Source organism: Ovis aries, chromosome 6 (assembly GCF_016772045.2).
Source record: "Ovis aries strain OAR_USU_Benz2616 breed Rambouillet chromosome 6, ARS-UI_Ramb_v3.0, whole genome shotgun sequence".
In the NCBI taxonomy this organism is placed as follows: Eukaryota; Metazoa; Chordata; class Mammalia; order Artiodactyla; family Bovidae; genus Ovis; species Ovis aries.
Window position 1 is genome coordinate 22,530,809 of NC_056059.1, and position 25,736 is coordinate 22,556,544.

Below are 25,736 nucleotides of genomic sequence, written 5' to 3' on the forward strand. Positions count from 1 at the left end.
AAAATGTCAGTTGAGAAAGGAGTCTTACAAGATTGTCACTGTAATTAATGCACAAGGAAGGAAGAAACGCAGGACTAGGTGGTCCATTAGGCGGGTCTCTTAAGTTTGTGATCAAGAAGCTGAAGGGAGCTTGGCCGCCATGACATCTCTCAGCGTAGGGGCCAAACAGGGAACAGGCTTTGCAGAAATAAGGGCATCACATCACTGTATTATGTTTTATAACTGTCTCTCCTCTTTTTCTTTAGACGTGGGTTACTGAATCCTGCCATGGGAAATAAAAGTTTGCAACAGTGATGCAGCTGAATTCCTTAGGTCAGGCTTTAATATTTGCACAGGATTATTGAGCACCAGCTTGTGCCATGTATGCAATGAGTGAGTACAAAGGATGACACCACCACCAAAGTGGCCTAGAAATCTGGGGAAATGGGATGTCGGGATCATGGAAATTTCCGGTTGAAAGCTACTACTCCTTCCTGTCTCGTAATGTATGTGGGAACAACCCTCTGTTCTTATTCTGTCATGGTTACTTGTTACGGCTTTTGCAAAATTTACTGGATCCTGAGAGACAGTTCACATGCTCCCTGTAGTTGGAGCAGACGTTATTGGCAGGCCATTCTGCAGCTGCGTCCTCTTCTCTACTAATAGAGGTGGCTACACGTCCAGCCCCAGGGACTGAGTCATAACTGGTTATACTAATCCTATTCTCGTTTGCCAGTGATTCACCTAGGGTTAGGCATGTGACTTAATTCTGGCAAATGAAACATAAAGTGATACTTAATGTGGGGCTTGGGGGGGGGGAGTTGGGGCGGGCAAGGTTTCCTGGCTGATAAGAAAGAGACCTGTGCAGGAATCCTTGGCTGTTGCTGAAACTGAGAAGCTGCTGTGTGAGGACCTGATACTTGGAGCTTCTGCAACCTTTTTGTGTCCTTGAGGAAATAATATGTTTAAAATGTTTATTTATTTATTGTTGGCTGCACTGGGTGTCCTTTGCTGTGCCCGGGCTTCCTCTGATTGCGGCAAGCAGGGGCTCTTCTCTAGTTGTGGTGTGTAGGCTTCTCATTGTGGTGGCTTCTCTTTTTGCAGAGCACGGGCTCTAGAGTGTACGGGCTTCAGTAGTTGTGGTGCGTCGGCTTAGCTACCCTGCAGCGTGTCGAATCCTGCAGGGCCAGGGACTGAACCCCTGTCGCCCACATTGGTAGGCGGACTCTCAACCTCTGGACCGCCAGGGAAGTCCCAGTGATTACGGTTGACACAGAGGGAATGTCTGAGATGTTGAACTATCCTTGTAATCATCTCACTCTGGTCTTATTAAAAAGTATAAGGCCTATTTGTTTCATCTAGCTGTAGTCAGGTATTCTGAGTTTTAATCAAAAGCATCCTAGTTGTTGCAACAGTTAAAGGTTATGGGCTCTGAAATTACACGTACATATGTTTGAGTTCCAGATCTACCGTTAGTGGACTGTTTGACGTTGCATATAAGTTACTGGGTCTTTCTGTACACACGGGGTAATAATAATCAGACTACTTGGGTTCATTGTGAGGGCTAAACGAGATGATGTATAGATACTGAGAGCACACAATAGCTAGTCAACAAATGTTTTTATCATTATCATTGCCTCTATGTTAAGTCATCAAAGAAAGCCTTTGGAGGTGGGCAAAATGGGCACCTGCTCAGGCATTGGGAACAGCATCATTGAGGAGGGGAGCCCGAGGGAGTGAGGGGGCGGAAGTGGCACCTGGAAGAGAAGAGATGTGAATACCTTGATTCCTCCTCAGAACTGGCAGCTCATCACCCCGCCTGATCATCTTGAAGGCACAATTGCAGAAAGTGTGGTTTGGGCCATGCACAAGTTGTACATGGCCAGCGGATGATTTTGCAGGCCCACGCAATGTTTTTTACAAAGTTGAATTACTTACTAAATTAAAAAAGACAAGATTCCATGTAAAATGTAGAACTCTGATCTATGATTTTTTTTTTTTTTACTATGATATTTTTTTTTTTAAAAAGAAAGCCCCTGTTTGTTGAATCCACTTGTAGTCAGGTGTTCTGATTTTATCATCAAAAGCATTCTTGTGGACAAAGGAGAGCTTGGGGGTGAGGCGCAGGTGGGCCTATGGGCAGGGCAGTGTGGGCTCTTGCTCTGAAGTTAAACCTTCAGGATGCGAGTCTGGCTCTAACGTGTACTGAACTTGGACAGACCACTTAACTTCTAAACCTTGGTTTCCTTATCTTTAAGATGAGGTTAGCAGTAATTACTGTTTTATAGAGTTGTGATGATTACAAAAAATAAAGGATGTACAATGCCTAGGATGGGTACGTGAGTCATAAATGCTGGCTTAAGATAATTATTCCTCAAAGAATGATCAGGCCTGGGGGATGAAAGAAAAAGAACAGTTCAAGTCTCCTCTACCAAGGGAAAGTAATCATCAGACTTCTGTGACCCGAACTGGAGGAGAAATCAACAGGCAGTAAACTGAAGACGTTTCTAAATTTCCTTCTTTTGGTAAGCCTCTTTCCAGTTTTACTGACACAAAAAAAGTTGAGTAGCAGGAGGCGTGCCAGCTGTTGGGTGATCATGCAAAGTTCTGTTTCTTCCAGCAGAGGCCTCTTGTGCACAGGAAATGAAGCTGGTGGTGGCTGGAGGGGGACCCTGGGTCAGGATGCTGGTTTCCTGGAGGCTTCCCCAGAGTAAGGCAGGGAGGGCTTGTGGCCCTCTGCTCTCACCCCGTCCCCTGTCCAGCCTTCACAGAACCAGCTGCCAGTGCCCTGGAGTGCTGGAGGCTTTGCTGAGAGAGAGAGAGGAGGGAGGGAGAGAAGCAGAAAGAAGGATGAATAGAGAGAGAAAGCGGGGAGGAGGGAGGGATCGCGGAAGAAAGAACAGAGCAGCCTTGTTGAAGCTCCTCTGGCTCCAGGGCTCAGAGGCAGGGCATCCAAGAGACTCATCTCCAGGGTCAGACCTGCAGGGTGACCCTTCCTGCTGTTTTTCAGTCTATTTCATTTCCCTTCATTGTTGCTACCTTGGCAAACGGGTGGCATCTCAATGATTTTTCATCATAATTGAACTGCTATGGATCTATGGAAACTTGGCACAAAGCCCCCAGAGTAGCTGATTGCTGGGAGCGAAGTCAGATGAGCTCTTAAACGGCACAGTAGCAGAGAGTGATGAAGACCGAAACAACATTACTGCATGACTTGAAGAAAGGGCCAACCTTCTGGTGATGGAGGGAGCAAGGGCGGGTCTTCCCTGGTCCAGCACAGCTGCTTCTGTTGAAGAGGGGTGGACGTGTGGGCGCGTGTGACTTACTGCCCACACTTCTTTCTTTGTTAATTTTTATTGGAGTGTAGTTGATTTACAATGTTGTATTAGTTTCAGATGTACCACACATTCCTCCTTGAAATTTTAAACTTGGAGTCTCTTTGCCTTTCAGAACCACAATGGCCCCCAGCGCATTTGCTGTGTGCCTGTGTAGATCATCATTCAAGATGTGCTTTTGGCAAGGCAGGAAAGCAGTCAAGGCCAAGTGATGGCTTTGACCTTCCCAGAGCAAAACTGGGAAGGAGAAGACAGCCAAGGGCTGCTTTGGCATTGGGCTGACTTGCCCAGTGGTCCATGAGCACATGAGTGTGTACATCCCCACCAGTGGGAACGGTAACGTGGCCCCTGGTGCTAGGGCCCAGGTGGTGATGGGGCGGGGGGGATGCAGGGGCTGGGGCTTAGGAAGGAGATGGGGATGTTGCTTTCGGGTTAAGATGAGCCCTTCCTCAGTATCTCCCCCAACCCCTGTGCTAACGAGTGAACCTAGAAAACCAATGGTTGGGAACATGTAGCCTTGGGAATTGGTGTTGAAATGCAGCAGCAGCCATATTGAGGATTATAGGAAGGAAGTGCTATCACATCATAGGGATTTTAAAAAGATGGCAATTTGGATAATTTACTTAGGTGATCGTCAAGATATTGTCCAGCCTTGAGAAAATGAAAGAATTATAGTTACATCTTCTTTTGACTCCAATGCCTCCTTAAATCCATTACCTGGGAAAGCACAGTTCAGAAAGAAGTCCCCCAAGAACTCACAAAATGAGGAGAAAGATATGCAACCCAGGGACCTCCCACCAATGAATAATTCATATTTAAGCAGTTTAGCCTATTATTATGGGGCGAATGAAATCATGTGAACATTTAATCAACATATCTTTTTAGGGGTACTCTAGGTTCATTTTGCATGTTGGCTGGGGTACGACATTATGATTCCATTGTTTTTATACGTACTTGTAAGTATTTTTTCCTTTTTTAAATATAGGACTTCAAAATACTTCAGACTCAGATATGGCTAAAGAATAACCTGTGGAATCAGATATACCTGGATTTGAATTTGGGGTGAGTAGTTAATATTCAGATTATCTGTTTCTTCATTGTAAAATTGGGGTTAAATATGAACCCATAGGGATGTCTTGAGAATTATGACTAGAATTCGTTACAGCAAAGGGGTTGACGGATCACAGATGCTCAAATCTGCTTGTCTCCTTTGCCTCTTTATTCTGGCTAAGAAGCAGAAGGTGGGTTTGTGGGGGCTATTCTCCATGGTGGTGCCAAGAACAGCTTCACCACATCCAAGTACCACAGGGGACTCGGGCGGGTGAACGGGCAGCAGCCTGGCTTTCTGCTGCCAAAAGACAAAGACTGCAGATCCTGAAAAGATCTGGGCTGTGCTTGCAGGGTGTAGAAGGCTGAGAAGATGACGAAGCCTCTAAGGAAGCTATTTTTGAATGGCTTCCTGCTGAGAGACGGGCTTTGGGGAAGGTTCATTTCAGGCCCATTGTAGCTCCCCGCCTGTCTGCTGCATTGCTTCTGCTGTTTACCCCCATCTGCTGGGCCAGAACGAGACACGCGCCTTCCTCAGAGGCACAGGCGGCCCTGGTGGCCTTTTGTCCAAGCACGCACACTCAAGACACCACTGTGATTTGGGAGGAAAGAAAGGAACGGAACAGAAATAGGGCTTCTTGTTAAAGAAGGGAAATGCTATTTTCACTTCCAGCGTGTTTCTTCGTTGTTCCTCCTGGAGTCAGCTTTTCTTTAACGTGACCTCCTGGTACGGGAATTGTTGGAACAGTAAAAAGCACCTCACACCTAAGGCTTAAAACATCAGCTTGTTGCTTCATTTACTCGTGAATCTGCCTCTGGGGCTGGGCTCTTCGGGCAGCATTGCCTGAGGCAGCGTGAAGGCTCCACTGCTGCTGCTTTTGCTCAGTCATCTGAATCAACAGAGTCCGACTCTTTGCGAACCCATGGACTGCAGCATGCCGGGCCTCCCTGTCCATCACCAGCTTCTGGAGTCCACCCAAACTCATGTCCATTGAGTCGGTGATGCCATCCAGCCATCTCATCCTCTGTCACCCTCGTCTCCTCCTGCCCTCAGTCTTTCCCAGCATCAGGGTCTTTTCTAGTGAGTTGTCGGCTCTTCGCATTAGGTGGCCCAAGTATTGGAACTTCAGCTTCAGCATCAGTCCTTCCAGTGAATATTCAGGGTTGATTGATGGCTGGGATCCTCTCAAAGCTTCACTCCTGCACACGTCTGCCATTTCTGTTGGTGGTTTCCCCACATGGCCACTTGGCTCCCTCAGAGCATGCGTGCTAACTGGCTTCCAGCAGGATGAGACCTGACCTGAGATTCTGGGAAGAAGCTGTATTGCATTTTCTTAACCTAACCTCAGGAGTCACTTACCATCACTTCTGCCGTTGTCACAGGCCTGGCTAGACATGCAGGGAAGCAACGTTGGCCTCGCCCCTCAGAACACAGGCCTCACCTCTCAGGAGTGTCGGCATGATACGGCAAAACTGGTGACCTTGTCACGGCCACTTGGAAAAGAACTATCTGTCACAGGGGCATGGAACTGGGGGAGGAATGGAGGCATATGCTTGGTGTTGGAGAGTTAAGGAGACTCAGAGCTATTTTTATTTTAGAAAAATAATTTCCCAAAACTGGAATATAAGCATACCTCATTTGATTGTACTTCTCTTTATTGTGCTCTGCTAATATTGCATTTCCTTCTTTTTTTTTTTTTTTTTAACAAACTGAAGGTTTGTGGCAGCCCTGTGTGGAGCAAGTCTATCAAGCACCATTTTTACAGCAGTATTTGTTTACTTCATGTCTCTGTCACAATTTGGTAATTCTTGAAATATTGTGAACTTTTCCATTATTACTATATTTGGTATGGTAGTCAGTGATCTTTGATGTTACTATTGTAATTGTCTTGAAGTGTCACAAACCACGTCCTTACAAGTCAGTGGTGCTGCTGGTTGGTCAGTCACTCAGTCATGTCTGACTCCGATTCCATGCCCTATAGCCAATGGGAAGAATGCTGGAGTGGGTTGCCATTCCCTTCTCCAGGGGATCTTCCCCGCCCAGGGATCGAACCTGGGTTTCCTGCTTTGCACGCAATCCATACAAGTTGGTAAACTTCGATAAATGGTGTGTGTGCGCCGACTGCTCCGGCAAACAGCCGTTCCCTGTCACTGTCTCTTCTAGGGCTTGTCTATTCCCTGGGACACAAAATACTGAAATCAGGCCAATTAGGAACCCTTTAGTGGCCTGTAGGTGTTTAAGTGAAAAGTTACGCCTCTCCTTTTAAATCAAAAGGTAGAAATGACCAAACTTAGGAAGGCACATCAAAAGCCAAGGCAGATTGGAAGCTAGGCCTTTCGCACCAGCTAGCCAAACTGTGAATGCAGAGGGAAGGGTCTTGAAGGAAATGAAAAATGCTGCTCCAGCGAACACCCAAATGATGAGAGTGAAAAGAACCTTATTAAGGATGTGGAGAAAGTTGTAGTGGTCTGGGTAGACGAGCAAACCAGCCACAATATTTCCTTAAGCCAGAGTCTGTTCCAGAGTGAGGCCCTAACTCTCCAATTCTATAAAGACGAGAGAGGTGAGGCAAGCTGCAGAAAATAAGTCTGAAGCTAGAAGAGGTTGGTTCACGACGTTGAAGAAAAGAAGCATTTCCATGGCATAAAAGTGCAAAGTGAGACAGCAAGGGCTACAGAAGCTGCGGCGGGTTGTTCAGCAGATATGAGATCCAGAAGATATAAGGTAAATTCTCGCTGGAAGTCTTCCTGTCGCAGGGCCTCTGTTGTGCTAATGTCTCAGGACTTCATCACAAGAGGCATGGGGAACACAGAGGCTTGAAGAACAGTGCTTGACATGGAGGAAGATGAGGTGATATGGCCTACATAAAACTAGCCTAGCAAGGATTTGACAAACCGAAAGCTTTCATCTCCAGTTGAAACACTTCTGATAATTTTTGTTGTTATTCATTTCTGGATCAAAAACTTGATTCTAGAGTGAGCTGTGAATCTGAGAACAGTGATCCTGTGATTATAAAGTATAATCTTAGAAAAGTATTTATAGAGATCAAACAAGATGAGGTCATTAATTTGCTTTTCCTTTTATTATAAAAGTAAAATAAAAAATAGCATTTATAAATCCAACATTTTTTCCTTTAAAAGTATTTGATCTAAAAAACATATTTACAATAGCAAAATGCAGAAAAGGGAGGAAATACCATTTTCAGCATTGATTGTAATCATGTTTAAATATTGCCATGTACATGTTCCTTTTTCAAATCACAGACACAATTAGAAAAAGCAGTGAGCTTTTTTTTTTTTTTTCCTTTCTCTTGCCACCTGGCTTGCAGGATCTTATCAATAGTTCCCCAAGAAGGGATGGAACCCGTGCCCCTGCAGTGGAAGCGCCAGGTCCTAACCACTGGGCCCCCCAGGGAAGTCGCAGTGAGTCTTTTAAAGTCATACCAAGGTGCAAGGTGACATCCCTTTCCATAAGCCTTGATCTGAGTGCACACCTGCGCTGTGGGCAGCCGGAAGGCAGGCCAGGCGGGGGTGACAGCTTGTAATGAGAGGGCGGGCAGCAGAGGGACAGCAGCAATGGCAACAGAAGGCGGCTGGTAAAGCTTGACAAGCTACTGCTCTCCCGGCGGGGCATCAGCCCAACCGTCAGCTGAGCTAAAATTCATTTCAGAACCAAAGAAGAAACCCACGTGTAAAAGGCCTGGAACTATATCCAGGGTGCTCCAGGCCAGCCTGTGTTCCTCGGAGCACCCTTGAGTGCGCCTCCTTCCTCCGGGCGACACGGCGGAGTCTCCGAGCTTTGGTTTCCTCGGTGTTGGAAACTGCCAGCGGGCTAAATTTTGCCTTCTATAGGTCCTTCCTGCCCGTAGTCATGGGGCACTTTGTTAAGAGTTAGCAAGGAGGTGCCGCTGGTCAGAGACTCGGCGAGGCTGAGTTTGCGGAAGGAGGTCTCCACACCACTGTCACAGATGCTGTCGTCCTGGAGCTCGTCTGCAGAGAGAAAGCATGGGTCACGGGGCTGCACCCGACGTGGCCAGGCCGGCCTGCAGGGTGCCTCCACCCCAGCGGGGCTCCCCGTGCGTCAGGCAGGCTCGTGGGCTGCGTCGTGGGCCTCCGCTCATCCCCACAACCCACACAGTGGGGTGGGGCAGAAGACACCGAGCGATACAAAGGCTGTGAAACCATCAGAATCAGCCAAGTGTTTTTGCCTCTCTTTCTTACAATCTAGCCTTGTGTTTGTCAGAATCCTTTCTGAATTTTCTTGACTCAAAGTGTACTTTTTTTCTTAGAAATTAGGCGTTATTTTTCCACCTACTACCTATTGTATAGCAGAGGAAATTGCTGAATGTAAGCAAAATAAGTTGGTGACAGAAGTAGGAGCTAAAAATGAGCCTCTGGGCTGCACATGCTATTCGACACCATACACTGCCTCAGGAACATTTTGGTAGCAAAAAAAAAAAAAAAACCAAAAAGTGAAAATGTGCTTCTACTAGGCAGGTAGGTCTGATTTCCCTTTGAGAAGTGTCTCTAGGGAGCTGAAGAGTGTGAATGATTTCCTGTCGGGAGAGAGTGACCAGGGAAAACAGAAGTCTACCATACCCGAGTCAGAGGGCTCCTTGTATGTTAAATTCCAGCACTGAAACAGTAAGACCTTCACGGCAGTGAAAAGGCCATGGTTACTGATGGATTTATTCAACCGATCAGTCTTTATGGGCTTCTGTCGTGTGCTAGGAACTGTGAGGTATTTTTAAAATAACTATAAAATGAGGGCTTGATGCTTTTTAAAATAGAAGTGTTTACCTACTTCTTAGTGTGGAAGGAGCATCAGGTCATGGACAGGAGATGAGGGTGGTTTTCTGGGGGTACCCTGCTCTCTTCTAAAGGGTGTGTAACACCTGTCCTCACTCCCTTAGGACGGCCACCCTGACGAGGAGACACTGGTGTTGAAACGCGTGGCAAGAAGGAGCCCGCCAAGTAAGGACCTGTGCGGGGAAGGGGAAGAGAAGGCTCACAGGCCCTGGGCCTGGATCAGTGCAGCGAGCTGGGGGAGCGGAAGGAACACAGGGCAGGGAGCAGGAGGGGGCGTGTGAACACCACGTAGGAAAGAGAGGACAGACAAGCCCGGGGCCGCCACCGCCCGCAACAGTGCTGGGCAGGCAGGATGCGCTCAGCGGAGACTGGCTGAGTGGATGCCTGAAGAGGAGCGCACACAACCAGAGCCACGGCATTTTTAAAGGGAATCACGCTCCCTGTGTGTAGAGAATGGACTGTAGGTGCTGACAGAGTAACAGCCTGGAAACTGGAAACCAGCTGGGAGCTGCCGCAGAAATGAGGTAAGAAATGGGGGCACGGGTCGAGGGTGGTGGTCACAGAGAGGAGGAGGCTGGAGGGAGCGCTGGGAGGTGCTGGGACCAGGGAGTGTTCACGGCGTCGCGGCCTCCTGGAGCACTGCCTTGCCCACGAGCGCCGTGGCAGTGCTGAGTCTGGGCGTGAGGGGGTCTGAGCCCTGGGCCGTGAGGAGGGGGCTCTGGAGGCTGAGACAAGGTGGGGGTGGGCATGGCGTGGGGCAGGTGGCCTGAAGCAGGAGGCGGTGGTCACCTGTGCCCGGGGGCAGCTGAGAAGAGTGGTGAGCAGATCTGAGTGGACGTGGGTCCTCGTGGTGAGAGGACTCCCGCCGCAGGGGCAGGCGGAACTGACCACAGAGGGTCAAGGAAGGACGTCATGCGGTGTGAAGAATAGCTACAGACCTTGAGGAAGCTTGGTTCAATCAGAGAAACTGGTCTGCAGCTGGGGATCAAGGGAGTGTTTGTTTTCTGTTTACTTTGAAAAGATGAGGGGAACCATACCTACTTACCAGGGGATCCGGTCGGGAAGGAGAAAAGGCTGACACGTGAGAGAGGCAAGAATCAGGAGTGTCTGGACAGGTGAGGGGTGGGCTGGGGGGTTTGCTGGTGCAAAACCAGAGTTCCAGCTCTTTCTGTGTTCTCAGTGCAGTGAGGCGAGGACACTGGGTGAGTAAGGAGCAGGAAGATGTGCTGGCAGTTTGGAAGGAGAAGCCGAGATGGAGGACTCTTGTGCTTATGTGTTTAGGCAGGGTGACAGGTCAGTGTTGTGGAGGTTGGCGGGGGAGGCAGCTGAGGGAGCAGGAATGAGGGGACCCCTGGAGGGAGGACGCTGAGCAGCTGATGGAAACATCGGGGTGTTAGCCCACAGTCTGGGGCGCTTAGTCCTGGTTCCACAGACATTGGTCTGCTCATCCCGCTCATAAATTTAAGAAGTGAGAGAAACTGAGCTTACCTTCACCACCAGTATCGTGGTGTTTTTGTCGTCTGTTGCGGACCTCAGTAACTCGTGTGTCAAGGTGACTGTGCTGGGGACAGCCCCTCCCTGAGCAGTAGCGGTGGGGGGGGGGGGATGACGCACCTGGGGTCTGAGAGGGACATGGACGCGGGGACAGTGTGTTCAGGAGTGATGGTGAGAAGGACAGGCCACACCCCCAGAGACCAGAGGCACGTCTCAACTGCTTTCTGTCTGTTTTTCGTTACCTATTTGTGGCCTTGTGGAGGCGGGGGCAAATGGCAGCGAGTGGGCTTGGGAGGTGGTCTTGGCCGGGCTGGTGTCTGCGGTGCAGAAGGCTGCCTGGATCACGTCAATGGCCTCGGTGTAGCCCATCTGTCTCAGGGCCTCCACCAGCTCCTTTATGGTGCCCCCGGAGACCTGAGAAATGAAGGAAGAGTGTGCTTCTATGTTCCAGCCTGTGCAGGAAATAAGCAGGCAGGCTGTAAACTCGACACCACACCCTGTCCCCCTGCCAGGCTGCCTCCTCCACTGAGATAGCCAGGGGGCATGGAAGGTCGGTGGAGAGCCTCTAAAAAGAAAGCAGGGAGCCTCAACATGGTCTTTGAATCAAGTTTCCTGTTTCAGCTCAGAGACCACTCAGGAAATCACAGAGAAGCACTTCATAGTGAGCAGAGAGACTGCCGAGGCAGTAAAGCTCTAGAGTGAAACCTATAGTCTCCCTGAAGCTCTGAAGACCGCTGAGAGATGAGCAATGATGGAATTTTCAATGGAAAGTAACTTCACCCTGCGGTTTTTCAGCATTTATTTTAGAAATTAGAAGCATCACCAGATAACAGCTCTGCTAGGAGTGACCTCACAGAGAGCTGCTTCCGGGATGTGCTCACATGAGACCAAGGGCTGTGCTGGGGTGGAGGAGGGCACGGATGTGGGCCACAGTCTTTTGTTCAGGAGAGCGGCGTTCTGTGACCATCCTGACCCTCCAAGTAGCATTTCTGCAGCACACCTCAAAGTATCTGAATACAACCAAGGTGGGTTTCCTCCTGGCCTGGGCCACCCTCCCAGGACTTGGGGAGTGACTAAGCTTTTATTGCTCAGAGTTAAGGGAGAGGGGAAGGGGCTGTGCTCTGGCCGGTAATGTTAACACAGTCAGATAAACACAGCCAAGGGGGTCGCAGAGAGTTGGACGTGACTTAGCGACTGAACTACAGGGACAACGTAAGGTGATACGTTACCTCGTAGTTGTCCATGAGGGTTTTGGAGGGAGCGGGACTCAGCCGGAAAGCATTGTTCAGTATCCCCAGACCTAATTTCTGTGCCAGAGTAGCCCAGTTTTTGTCTGGATCAGGAATTTCTAGCAGCTTGTAGAGCTGCAGCTTTGCATCTTCAGTCAGCTGTTTCATGTCTCCTAAAGGAGATCAAGAAGAAACATGACCATCCTAACTGATCAGAGACTCTCACAGGGACGGGTCACGGCCACACGGCTCCCCCTCCCACCCCAGGGAAGCAGTCGAGCTCTTGCACCGGAGAGTCAGCAGCCACCCAGGTGAGCAAGAACAGCCCACGCTGTGGTAGGTCACAGCTGGACCTTCTCCGTGGTAGGACCCCCTGCTTCTGAGAGAAGCCCCCGCCTTTCACAGCAGAGTCTGGGTAACGCCGGCTCTCCCTCAGCCCCTTTCAGGGTCAGGATGGAGGTGACACTGGCTCAGGGCACCTGGTCCTCCCATAGCTCACCTTGTGCCAGCAAATCATCAGGCGTAAACTCTGGCTCATAGGGTTTCCCATTTAATATGTCAAATACCTGTTGGGAAGAAAAACATGGGGATGTTACAGGGACCACCAGGGAAATCAGCTGCTTTGTGGTAAGGAACTCAGCCCTTCTTCCTCAGGAGGGGCTTGTACCCCACTAAGATGGAGTGGGAAGGGGTGTCGGTGCCCTGGCCTGCAGACTTGTTTGCCCTCTGGGGCTCTGGGCCCAGGAGGCTGTGCCCCACAAGCGCTGTCTGAGCCACATAGGAAGACCCCACCCAGCCTCACAAAGAACCAGGCCACAGCCCTTTTGAGGGACAAAGGAGGTCCAGGCCACCCAAGCAGCCACGTGCTGGTCAGAGTCGATGGTAAATGACGTTTCCCTGAGAGTTAGGGCAAGAACTGACCCCAAGTCGTGCTATGAAGCTGTACTGTCTGGCTGCCCCTCTTCCCTGGTAAAAAGACTCATGAGAAGCAGTTTTTTAAGCTTGCTCAGATTGATGGAAAAGGCAATAGCAACCCACTCCAGTACTCTTGCCTGGAAAATCCCATGGACGGAGGAGCCTGGGGGGCTGCAGTCCATGGGGTTGCTAAGAGTTGGACACGACTGAGTGACTTCACTTTCATTTTTCACCTTCATGTATTGGAGAAGGAAATGGCAACCCACTCCAGTGTTCTTGCCTGGAGAATCCCAGGGACGGGGGAGCCTGGTAGGCTGCCGTCTATGGGGTCACACAGAGTCAGACACGACTGAAGGAACTTAGCAGCAGCAGCAGCAGATTGAGGTGTACAAATGTTCACAAGGCTTGAGGATAGCCTCGTGCCACCATTCACCTTTTAACTGAGGGGGCAAAAAAGTCTTGGGATAAAAGATAATAAGAACCTACTGTATAGCACAGGGACGTCTACTCAATACTTTGTAATGAACCACATGGGAAAAGAATCTAAAAAAGTGGACATACGTGTAACAGATTCAGTTTGCTGAAACTAACACAACACTGTATATCAACTATACCCCCAATAAAAGTTAACATGTAAAGGAAAAAGAAACCTCCATAGCTATGGAGGCTTTCCTGCATTCCCTGCAGTCACTTGGCTGACTGGCCCGGGTGAGGACCATGCCGGGTCACCCAGTGGCTTATCTTTGTGTTCTGTGGTGAGGCTTCTGGGAAGACCAGGCGCTCAACGCAGTGGGCTCTCTGCAGGGTTACTCAGCTCACGCCACACGGGCCCTGGGGAGGCGGTTTCTGCCAGGGAGCAGCGCCTGCCCCTCAGGAGTTCAGTTAGTTGGGCTGGAGATGTGTGCTGCCCACCTCCTCCTGTGGCTCCCCTCCCTGAGCCCAAGGACCTGGTAACCGCTTTCACCTTCAGATCTTGGGTCAGCAGAGTTCTGAGGAAGGCTTTAAGTCTTTTCTGTTTCCACTGATGAAAACCCCCCAGAAGAATCCCCATTTCGTCTCATGTTCAGCAGTTACTTACTGAAGTTCAGGCCAACCATGCCGTGCATCCTGGCTTCAGAAACTCAGATGGGAAGGATTCTGGTCTGAGTTCAGAATGGGCAACACGCTTTGTGAATTCTGAGTTTCTCTCATCTAACTCTGATCTGATTAGGCATACGCTTTTATGTTCAGAACTCTGCTGACCTAGATCTTTAGCGGATAGGCTTTTCAAGATAAATACAGCTCGTGACAAGCAGCCTGTCTTTTAAAAATACCAGGTGCGGGCTTTGGGGAATAAAGACTGAGGAAGACCACTTGCCGCCTCCGAGGCAGCCAACACGCTGGTGGAGCGGGGCTCACCTGCCAGCTGGAGGCCATGTCCAGAGGAGTGGTTCCTGGTACGACCCCTTCATCCTCTCCATCCTCATCCCAGGAGTCATCCAGGTCGTACAGAGGCTCGAAGTTCTCCACCAGGGGATCTGCTCCTGTGGAGCCAAGTCACACAGCATTAGGTAAAACCCACATCTTCTCGGCTCCTCACTTCCCACAGGGGTCAGATTCTATGAATATATAAAATACATTTCCACTAAAATATCCAGAAACCTGCCTTTAAATTCTAATATATCTTGACTGTAAAGGTGACCAATGATAGCTCTGTATAGCCACGGATACTGTCAAAAACACAGACTTGGACTGACGCTCACATTTGACCCCATAGGATAGTTGTGAGCGATGCACCTTTAACCTGAGGACTGAGGACGGTGGTTTATAGGGGCTACCTGGTGGCTCAGGAGACAAGGTTCCAACCCTGGGTCGGGAAGACCCCCTGGAGAAGAAATGGCAGCCAACTCCAGTGTTCTTGCCTGGGAAATCCCACGGACAGAGGAGCCTGGTGGGTTACAGTCCGTGAGGTCACAAAGAGTTGGACATGACTTAGCGACTAAACAACAAGGGCACACCCTTAGGCTTAAGGCCCCATGTGTTCAACTTGATGCCTGGCACCTCGTGTTTCTGTGTCTTCACCTGTTTGCTCAAAAGAGCAAAGCTGCTTTCTGTCTAGTGCCAACCTGTTGTGTTTTATTCCTGGGTTATGGCACTGATCCTTAAATGCAAAGCACCAAGAAGACCTTCTGGTAGGATGTGTAGTTATTGAAAGGTCATAGCTTCTAGTCTGAAGGCATTTTATTATCATAACCAGTGACTCCCCAAACTAACCATAAACACTACAATCACCGTCTCTTGTTCATGGGAATGTTCAGCTTGATGAAGGAGAAAAGAGAAGGCTGCTTATTTGGGATATGATGTCAGAAAAATACGGTGCCAAAGAAAAGGTTCTTATATTTTTCCTAGTCTCAGTTGTGTTTTTTTTAAAGAAGGTATTTAATCTGCTATTTTCTTGAATTGGTGAGGCATTTATTTTCTAAAAACAATAACCTTGTAAGTAAATCAAATATGCCAGGACAGGCTTGAGATACCAATTACAATTAAACATTTTTGAGGTTCTAAATGTAGAAGGCAGTGGAGATTCAAAGATGAGCAGGAATAATTTTCCTTTATCTCACAGGATGAAAGGGTTGAATTGGAATAACACTCTACATCCTTGAGCCAAGCAGGGGAGAGAAACAGAGAGAGAAGAGTCTGGAAGTTCAAGGTGACAAGATGTGACTCAAGCTCTGCCCCTTACTGGGGTCCAGGAACTGGGATGCAAAAGTCTCACCAGTCTGTTTCCTTGGCTATAAAATGGGAATAGTAATGGGATGTGTCTCAAAGGGTCACTGCAGATTAAGTAAGATTAAATGAGACAGTGTGAAATACCTAGCCCAACAGAAGCTAGCAGTTTTTAGGGTTTGGTACATGACAGCACTTGACACACGGCCCATGTGTTTGTCCCTATCATTTTGGCTTCTCAGAGACCTTTCTTACAAATGGAAGTCTTCAAGTGCTTTATTATACCAATAAACGCTTCCTTCTGAGGACCTGTGATGGGACCTTAAGGTTGATACTGCTCCAAATTCTACAAGGAATTCAGTTCAACCTTAGGATCTCCTGTCATGGGACTCAACTTAATCCAAATCCAAAACAGGTGAGTAAAAACTAACATGACCATCAGCATGGCACCCAGGGTTACTAATACAAACAGAGCCTTCATGGCTGCTAAGTGGGATTTGCAGCCACTTTTATTTATTTGTGCCTTTCTGCAGCACGTCCGTAGGTTAAGGAGGCGGCCTGGCTGCTCTAGCAGTCTGGGTTTGCCTTCCTGATGACATTCTCTAGGGCTGACTACCAGGCTGCCTTACCTGCTGCTTTGAGAAGAGCCGCCAGCCTGGTGGACCCTCTCCCGGCTGCTATGTGCAGGGGTGTAGTTCCGTCATAAGTGGTGCTGTCCACGTGGGCATCACCCTAAAATCCGCCCACACAGAAAACGGTTAGCTCAAGGTCCTCTCGCCCTTCTGTCCCCACCTCCCCTGCATGCGTGGCTCTCCAGGTCATGCTACAGGCCCAGCTGTATTCTAGGCAGGCTCTGCCAGTGCAGAGATCCTCAGAGATGCCGGGCAGGGGAATACTGGAGGGCCTGAGCGGCTATTCTGAAGCCTCCAGTAGATACTACACAGGTAGAGCCGACGGTAGGGAGATGAGCTGTTAGCCAAGTTGTTCTTTGAAAAGATTTTCCCAGATACCCTTGGGAATTGAATGAGAAGGCAGGTAAGTGCATCCCTCACCTCCAGGAGCAGGCAGCCAGCCAAGGAGATGTTGTCATGCTCCACAGCCAGGTGTAGGGCCGTGCGCCCCGACTTCCGCTCCTGGGCGTTGACGTCGGCCCCCGCAGCCATCAGCAGCAGCAGACACGGCAAGCTGTTGCTCATCATGGCTACATGTATGGCATTCAGACCTACGGCCCAAGCATAGGGATGGTCACGGGGAGGCAAGGCTGTTGGGGGTCAGCATGGGTCTCTACTCCAGTCTTTATAGGTGCTGTAAGTCAGCTGTCCTGCATGTAAACCCCAGACTCCTTTTGTGTTCTAGAGACAATGAGAGCACATAAACATTCTCTGAATAAAGGATGCTTTCTACATATTGAGGGGGCTTCCCTGGTGGTAAAGAATCTGCCTGCAATGCAGGAGACCCAGGTTTGATCCCTGGGTCAGGAGAAAGGAATGATAACCCACTCCAGTATCTTGCCTAGAGAATGTGTAGCCTGGCGGGCTACAGTCCATGGGATCGCAGATAGTCAGACATGACTGAGCAGCTAATACTTTTTATACATATCCAGAATGGTGTTTGCTCAGGTCTTGCTTTTCCCTCCTACTAACTATTCCAGATCATCTTTAAAGGAATTAGCTGCAGCCAGCAATGGAAATTTCCATGAGAGACGATGAATTCCCAGTGGTTAAGGAAAGCACTTTGGGGTGCAGATCAAATAGGCACATTTATCTGGTAGCTACTTATTGTTTGGAAAGCAGACAGAGGTTACACCACGATGTGTGATTGTCTCTTACCTTCCCCGTTGGGGTGGTCAATAAGTTGTGCTGCCTTCTTGTGCTTGAGTAAAATACCGAGAATTTTATCATGTCCTTCTTTGGCAGCGAGGTGCAAAACAGAGTTACCCAAGCGGTCCAGGAGGCTCAGGTCAGCGCCCGCCCTCAGCAAGTCCTCCACCACAGCTTCCTGTCTGGTGATCACTGCCAAGTGCAGGGGTGTCTAGGGAGTGGAGGAGAGGCAGGAGGTGACACTGGTCAGTGGCACAGACACGTGTAATCCATTGGCTTAGTTGTGACTGCGACAGGTGGCATCATACTGAGGGCCCATTTCTCATTCCCAGATTAAGTTCTCACCTGTGCAAATGAATTACTCTCCATTCCATATCATATGCTAATGATAAATATACATTGGACTGACATTTAGTCAGTTATCAAAACTACTTTTTATATTTACAATTCTTTTTATTTTTTAAAAAGTTTTTATTTTTTACAATTCTTAATAGCTTTGTTTCTGGCTGCAGTCAATTGATTTTTGACAGTTAACTCCTATTAGTAAATTTGGTTTTCTTGAATTTCTAGTAGGAGTCTTAACTTCACCTTAGAAATCATATGTTAACGAACCAAATCAACTTATGGTTTTACTGAAAATGTTTAAACAAACTACCCAGCAGAAACCAATTGACAAAGACACTGTCATTCTATAATGACATGCAAAAAAAATCAGTAAATTAAAAAATATTGTTCCAGGGACAAGATCCATGAGACCAACCAACAGGATTCTGCCACCACACTTTATAAAAGGATTCTCAAAGGCATAAGAGAACAAGAAAGCCACCTCACAAAGAAGGCTCAGATGGACAAACGAGCCAAGTTGCTGACACGTAACAGGTGCATAAGTAGTCCATTTGATTATCCTGCCCACAAAGCGGCACCTCAGTGAATGCAAATGAGATGTTTTGAAAACTGCATTTTCGAGATGAGTAAGACAAACACACTCAAGAAAGTATCTTTCAAAGAACTTAGGTCACTGCCAGAACAGCAGTATATTTTTATACAGATCAGTCTATTTCACAGCAGCCTGTGAAATCCAGTCTCTCTAAGGACAATTTGCCTACACTTTCCTTCTCAGTAAGCAGTTTCTGGCCGTAGTGGTGACAGCAGGTGGACCACCAACATCCTTGTTGGGCACACGAGGTGAGAATGGGATGAAAGATACTGTGCTGCGTCATTACAGTGATTATTTAATATAACAGAAACAAAACAGGATTTTTTTCCCCAACATTTCTACTCTCTTTTTGCCCTACCCGCCCCCCCCCCCTTTTTTTTTTCATCGTTTAGAACTATAGCCTGGCTTGAAATGAATCATGTCCTTGGAACTTTAGACATTATAGCCATGAGCTTTCCTCTCAAAATAAAAAATAAACTGTGTTTAGTAATCAGATATGTCATTTGGGGAGATGAGGAAAGGAAAGAGAATGAGATTGGAAAAAAGACCTGAAATCACATTATACCATTCAGAGATTTAACATTATCTGTAGTTTTAATATAATTTTCATATCATACAAAAATCTCTTAATAAACTTTTTTTTTTTTTTTTTACTAATGGTAAGTTGTTGTTGTTGTTGTTTTTTTCTCTCTATGGTCTTATGGAAGGTTTTCTATGATATTTTAGATCCTAAACCCCAGGATTATATCTTAAAGTAATTATACAATGTAGGAATCTAGGAACTTTTAATACCATGCTTGCTGGCATGTGGACTTAGGCAGACATTTTGCAGAGCCAAGTAAACAAACACCCCAGCAACCCAATTCCTGCCTGAGGGACACAAATCCACAAGGGCATGTGAGTGAGACTCTTCACCGAAGTACTGTCTGGAGGTAGGAAGTGAGAGGCTGGCTAAGTGTCAACTGTTGGGAAACAGGTACAGAACAGATCGAAGATGTACACAACAGGATCCTCTTCAGGGGTAGAAGCAATGAGCTAGTTGTATACAGAGGTGCATGGATAAATTCCACAAACAGTGAAGGCAGAGAGATCGTGACACGTAGGACAAAGCCACCCATGCAACTTAAAAATACATGCACGAAGAACTGTATGAACACACACCCGAGAGCAAGTAAAACTGGCAAAACCCAAGTGAGATCTGTGGATTATATCAATTTCCTGGCTTTGATACTGGACTAGAGTTATACAAGATGTTATCACTGGGGAAACCAGGTAAAGGGTACATGCAACCTCCTAGTACATTTTTTGCAACCACCTATGAATCTAAAATTAAAAATTTAAGGAAGTTTTTTGCAAAGCAGAAGCAGTATGTATAATACACCATGGTTTGCATGTAAGAAAAAACTTTCCTAACACCATACACAAAAACAAACTCAAATGTAAGGCCAGAAACTATTAAATTCTTAGAGGAAAACACAGGCCAAACACTCTTTGACATAAATCACAGCAAGATCCTCTTTGACCCACCTCCCAGAATACTGGAAATAAAAACAAAAATAAACAAGTGGGACCTAATTAAACTTAAAAGCTTTTGCACAGCAAAGGAAACTATAAATAAGATGAAAAGACAACCCTCAGAATGGGAGAAACTAATTGCAAATGAAACAACTGACAAAGGACTAGTCTTCAAAATACGCAAGCAGCTCATACAGCTCAATACCAGAAAAACCACCCAATCAAAAAACGGGCAAAAGACCTAAACAGACATTTCTCCAAAGAAGACAGACAGATGGCCAACAAACATGAAAAGATGCTCAACATCACTCGCAAATCAAAACTACAATGAGGTACTGCCTCATACTGGTCAGAATGGCCATCATCAAAAAATCTACAAACAATAAGTGCTGGAGAGGGTGTGGAGAAAAGGGAGCATTCCTGCACTGCTGGGGAAATGTAACTGATACAGCCACTACGGAGACACATGTACTCCAAAAAAATCTACAAACAGTAAGTGCTGGAGAGGGTGTGGAGAAAAGGGAACGCTCCTGCACAACTGATACAGTCACTATGGAGACACACGTACTCCAGTGTTCACTGCAGCACTATTTACAATAGCTAGGACACGGAAACAGCCTAGATGTCCAGCAACAGATGAATGAGTAAAGAAGCTGTGGTACATATATACAATGGACTATTACTCAGCCATAAAAATGATCACATTTGAGTCAGTTCTAGCGAGACGGATGAACCTAGAGCCTGTTGTACAGAGTGAAATCAGAAAGAGAAAAACAAATATTGTATATTAATGCATCCATGTGCAATCCAGAACAATGGTAACGATGAAGCTCTTTGCAGGGCAGGAAGAGAGACCCAAACAGAGAGCAGAGTTGTGGACACGGCAGGGAAAGGAGAGGGTGGGATGAACAGAGCAGCACTGAAACACACAGACCACCATGTGTAAACCACGGCTACTGGGAAGCTGTGGGGTAACGGAGCTCCGCCTGGTGCTCTGACAATGTAGAAGGCTGGGCGGGAGGGGCCACACGCATACTTACGGATGACTCATGCTCTTATACACGAGAAACCAACACAACACTGTAAAGCAATTACCCTCCAATTAAAAATAAATTTTGAAAAGGTATATTGAAATATCTGTCTACTTTAAAGTATGCATGTTAAGGTAGCAAATACCTAGGGAAATACTTATATTTGGGAGTGGGACTGAGAACTTGTATGCTGCTAGGCAGGGTAACTTTGATTCTCTAATGCATAGCCTTACATACTATTTTAAAAACTGCAAACATATATATGATAATTAAAAACAAAAAATACATGCACAAACCCCACACTCAGGTTTTATAGGAAACATATGCAAATAAAATTGGTATCAAGCTAGAGTGGTTGTTTATGTTGCAAGCAGAGGAATGGGAGAAAATAGTTTAAAAGGAAAAGATTTCAGAAATATTTTCAGAAAAATCTTAACCCTATGTACTTATATTATTTTGAGTGCAGCTTTCTCTAGAGGGTGGGTGGAAGAGAGATTTGGTCACGACAGATGGCCACAGAAATGTACTAAGATTAGTGAAAGGTATTTTGGGAGCATGTTTCAGACAATTGCCAAATAATCCAAATTATTTAGGGAACTGTATAATTTCCCATCAAGAATAGCTAACAGAGAACTTTTACAACAGAAAAATGAAAGTTTAAATATTAGTGGGTTTCTAGTTCCCAAATAAAAGTCTGGGTGTGTGTTTGACACCTTAAAGGCCAGCCAGGGGGTCCCAAATCATTGCCCATTAATGAAAATGATGGTAAACGGGTGCAGGAAGTGAACCTGCATGCCCCCAAGAGTCCCCACATCAGAAGGCATGGAAGCATCAAAGGGGGTGGTTTCAGAGTTCTGTCCCCAGCACAGTGGACAGTCTCAATAGGTGTACCCGAATGATACAGTGAGGAGTTTGGCACATAATAAATCATAACTACTAAGCCTGTTGTGCAGAGTCCTTTGCAGGTCCTATTTATAAACAGAAAAACAATTCCTTGAATCTGACATACAGGCACTGAACTTAAGCACTCTTTGAAAGGGGGACTGAGAAGTACAAGGTCCCATTTCCAGTTTTATCTGTATTCTTGTGATGGTGAAAGGAAGAGTCGGTCCTAAAGCCTGAGAGACTCAAGCTTTATGGGCCAAGTGACTTTCCAAATACCAGCAACACCCAAACTGGTATGAAAATGTGAAGAAGCTATCCTTTAAATACATACCTAAAATTAGACCTCATTCCTAGTTATGAGTCAGTGAAGAATTCCCCAGCTTCATTTTCCCTTCGATCTTAAGCATGACAGCCAAAGACGTGGCCTAATGCCTTAATATCCAATGGGAAACTTACTTTCCCTTATCAGGAGACACAGATCAACCTGATCCATCTATTCACAGATAAAGATCTACTGGGAGCTACATGTAAACATTTCAGTGCTATTGCTTTTACATAACGACTCACATCACTGCTTTAAAAATTAAGAACTGGAACAAGCACCTTTACTGTATAAATATCTGTACATGGTGGGTGTCTGTATTTTTAGAGGGAGGGATAGGCTTGAGTCAGGCATCTGGGCATGCCGTGGAGGCCCAGGAGGACTGGGAAGTCATTTTGAGTCTTGAAGGGAAGGAGAAAACAGAAAATCTGAGAAGGGCACAAGACCAGGAGGCTGTAGAGAAGGCTGGTGGGGCCGGGGAAAGGCAGCGGGAAGGGAGAGCACCGGGGGAGAGGGAGGGTGCAGACCCCACTCACCTCCTCCCAGCGTGGCCCCTTGGCCTGGGAGGCTGGCCAGGGTCTGCCGGCTCCCTACACCAGCGTCCCAGCTTTGCTTCTGACGCCCGCAGTCTCCTTCCCTCACCGGAAATCTGCGTGTACCCACCAGGCAGCCTCACTGGGTCTCCAGTCAGCTCTACTCTCTGAGATACTTGATGACCTCTGTAACAAGAGTTCCTCAGCCTGCTTTTAAGTCTACCTAATTTCTGTGTGAATCTGATTTGGGCAAATCTCTTTAGTGTTCCCTGTTTACTTCACCTTGAATGTTATTATTATTATTTTGTATTTTGAATTTTCTGTTTTTTGAAAGACACTTGTTCCTTCTCAAGCAACCTTTTTAGTTTTCTTTATTCTTGACTCAGCACCCCTTCATTCGACAACCATTTAATCTAGATGCTGTCAACCTGTTCAGCACACTTCAAACTTCTTGTAAATCACTGGCTTTTCAAACTGAAAAGTTTTTTCAATTCTATTTTTTCTTGACACGGATGATGTATTTATCCTGCAGTAGACTGTCTGCTTTGGCAAGTTTCTGAAGCTTCAAGTTTGCAGTCTCTCGGCAGGATGCTCAATTTCACTGTGGGGTGACTGCTATTATACCCATAGATCAAAGGGTCCTCATTCATAAAAGAACATTCCTATGTAATGGGCTTTTTTGCTATTACGTACAGAGATACACTGTTTTATTTTTGCTACTATTAACATTATATGTTACCATTAATATACACACAAGCACAGGTACACACCATGGCTTTTTCTTCAGTCTTCTCCTAGATATTTCTGCTTACCTGGTAGAGATCATTTCTCATGTTGATAATTTCATCAGAAATCAAGCCAGATGTGACTTCCAGCAGATCTCTCACAAGCTGATTATGAAGGTGGATGATTGCCAAGTGTAAGACACTGGAATAAAAATATAGTGGCAATAATCAGCTAAAGTGTTAATGGAAAAAAAAACAAAACAGGTTCCCACGATAGGATTAGATTTGTAAACTGAATTTGGCTCTCCTACCTAGTTTCCTTTGGCGCGCAAATGTCTGGAATCTATGAAACATCCTGAACCCGAGGTGGGTGTGTTACTGCCTGCTCACTTACAGAGCCTGCCTGGTCTCTGGGGGCTCAGTTCAGACTCCTTGATGTGTAAAGAAGCCTGGACTTTGAGGCAGAGAAGTCTCCAAGTTCAAATCCTAGCCCTGCCTCTGTGCTATGGTTTCAGGGCATTTTCTTCTCTAACTTTTCCCTGACTTACCCAGACACACAGATGATGAGTTAAATGCCTGAACTAGGATTTGTTCAGAAAAACGTAGTTATCTCACCTAGCCCTGCCCCCTCTTCCAAAATACAAAGTGGTGGCTCTTGAAGAACTTCCTAGATCCCAAGAGGGGAGAGTGGAGTTAGACTTGTAACTATAGGAAGAAGCCTTGAAGCAAACCTCCAGAGGAACAATGTGATTGTATTTCTCCCCTGAATTCTCTCCTCTGCCTGGAATGGTTTTGCTCCTCTTGTCTGCCTCAACAGTGCCTCTTTATCCTTCATGCGCCAGTCCAAAACTCACATCCTTGGAGAAGACTTTCTCAGTTTCCAAGGCAGAGCAAGCTGTCCCCCACTCAAGTTTTCTGTTTGGTTGAGCAACTACAGTTTTTTGTACGTCCTCTCTCTCTGTCTTCTGAGCCTCTTGGAGGCTGGTTCTCTCTGGGTCAGCCTTACAGCCCTGGCACACAATTTAGACACTGAAATAAGGATGACCGAACAAACTGAGGGCTTACAGTAATGAGGCTGCAAATATTGGCAGGTGCCAAGCATCACTCCTAAAAACAAAATTTGTTTAAAAAAATTACTATTAAAACTAATTGGAAATGACACAAGAATAAAAAATGGCTACTGTTTGTTTAGAGGAATACCAGACTACACTAAGCATTTGACATACATTATCATATTAATCATAGTCTTACAAGGTAGGTAATATTATCCTTATTTTTGGTGATGAAACTGAGACTTATGGGTATAAGAGAACTCAATCCAGGTCATATATCACGTCCATGACTGTCTTGCTCCAAAGCCATCCCTCAATTCCTTAAGGTCTCCTGCTTCAGGGGCACGTGTGCGCTGCTCTGTGGGGTGGTGGTGAACATCCCGGATGATGAACCCTCCGAGGTATGGACAGATCCCGGTGCAGCGCACACCCGGAGGATCCCGTGGTGGCAGCACATACGGGATTTGAGCACAGGGTGCATTTTCTCTAAACATGGCAGGGGTCATTTTCCTCAGGCCACTTTCTTGGCAATAGCAAGTGTGTATTACGTGGGATTAACACTGACATAGTGGCATCATGATTTGAGAGAGATTTTTAAATGAATTATCTCAGGGTTTCAGTACTGTCTTTTGAAACTTAGGACTGAAAGACGACGGATGAAAAGGTCCTGAAGTCTGATGCAGACATGATGTATGTATACCAAGAAAAAGGTCGTACTTCAAAAACTGCCTAAAAATTTCCATGTGTAGCTCAGCATTTCATAGCAGAAGTACATTCCCCCTCCCCCATAAATTTTCACACCCTTATGGGAATTTCCCCAGTACCAGAATTTTTTTTTTCATTGTATTTTCTGTGATGACTAATGGCCACAGGATTCAGATTAATAGCCGAATACAGTACGCTCAGTGAAAACAAGGGACCTGAGCTGTGAAGACTCAATGCTATTCCTGTCTGCACTCTTATGAGGACTCTTCCTTGGCCTCCCCAGTCTCACCTGTCTGGCTTCCAGCTGCGGGGAGTCCGGAGGGAGGGCGTGCTTGCATGAGAGTGTTTGGGGACCTGGGAGGGGGCTCTAAGGATTCACTTCCTGCCTGGGCAGGGAAGGCTCTGTCCCCAGCCTCTCCATATACTTCCAGGTCCTCACATCCGTTCATACCTTCGCCTCAATGCCCCCACTTGAATGCGTGTGCCTGTATCCCTTTGCACAGTCCTCCCTTCGGACACCCGCGGTCCCTTTCTAACTTAACATGCGCTCACCTTTCTTAGGCTCATCAGCTGGTCCCTAAGAATGTCATCTGAAGTACTGCTGTCCTGTCCTGGTTAACTGCTTTCTCTTGTGGTTATATGCTACTGAATGCTAACTGGATTGTTTAACCCTGTAAAACACGTTCTGCTGTTGATG

At 46.7% G+C, this 25,736-nt stretch overlaps 1 protein-coding gene and 1 long non-coding RNA gene across 7 annotated transcripts in view; one reads left to right on the forward strand and one right to left on the reverse strand.

Annotated features, from left to right (window-relative positions):
• Positions 1 to 7,425: 7,425 nt before the first annotated feature.
• The window catches only part of NFKB1 (nuclear factor kappa B subunit 1), a 125,030-nt gene continuing 106,719 nt past the window's right edge, over positions 7,426 to 25,736 (reverse strand). For all 6 annotated transcript variants that reach the window (XM_012179609.5, XM_027970852.3, XM_042251201.2 and 3 more), the window contains 9 exons: positions 23,370 to 23,484; positions 17,344 to 17,545; positions 16,567 to 16,736; positions 16,144 to 16,246; positions 14,207 to 14,331; positions 12,393 to 12,459; positions 11,894 to 12,066; positions 10,907 to 11,078; positions 7,426 to 8,351 (listed from right to left, as the gene is read on the reverse strand). In XM_012179609.5, the coding sequence (XP_012034999.2) occupies positions 8,194 to 8,351; positions 10,907 to 11,078; positions 11,894 to 12,066; positions 12,393 to 12,459; positions 14,207 to 14,331; positions 16,144 to 16,246; positions 16,567 to 16,736; positions 17,344 to 17,545; positions 23,370 to 23,484 (1,285 nt within the window). In that variant the 3' untranslated portion in view covers positions 7,426 to 8,193. The remainder of the gene's footprint in view (positions 8,352 to 10,906; positions 11,079 to 11,893; positions 12,067 to 12,392; positions 12,460 to 14,206; positions 14,332 to 16,143; positions 16,247 to 16,566; positions 16,737 to 17,343; positions 17,546 to 23,369; positions 23,485 to 25,736) is intronic.
• LOC114115280 (uncharacterized) lies at positions 8,351 to 18,931 on the forward strand. The gene is made up of 4 exons (XR_003589661.3): positions 8,351 to 9,694; positions 11,286 to 12,204; positions 14,125 to 14,358; positions 15,411 to 18,931. It is a non-coding gene; the product is annotated as an uncharacterized LOC114115280 (long non-coding RNA).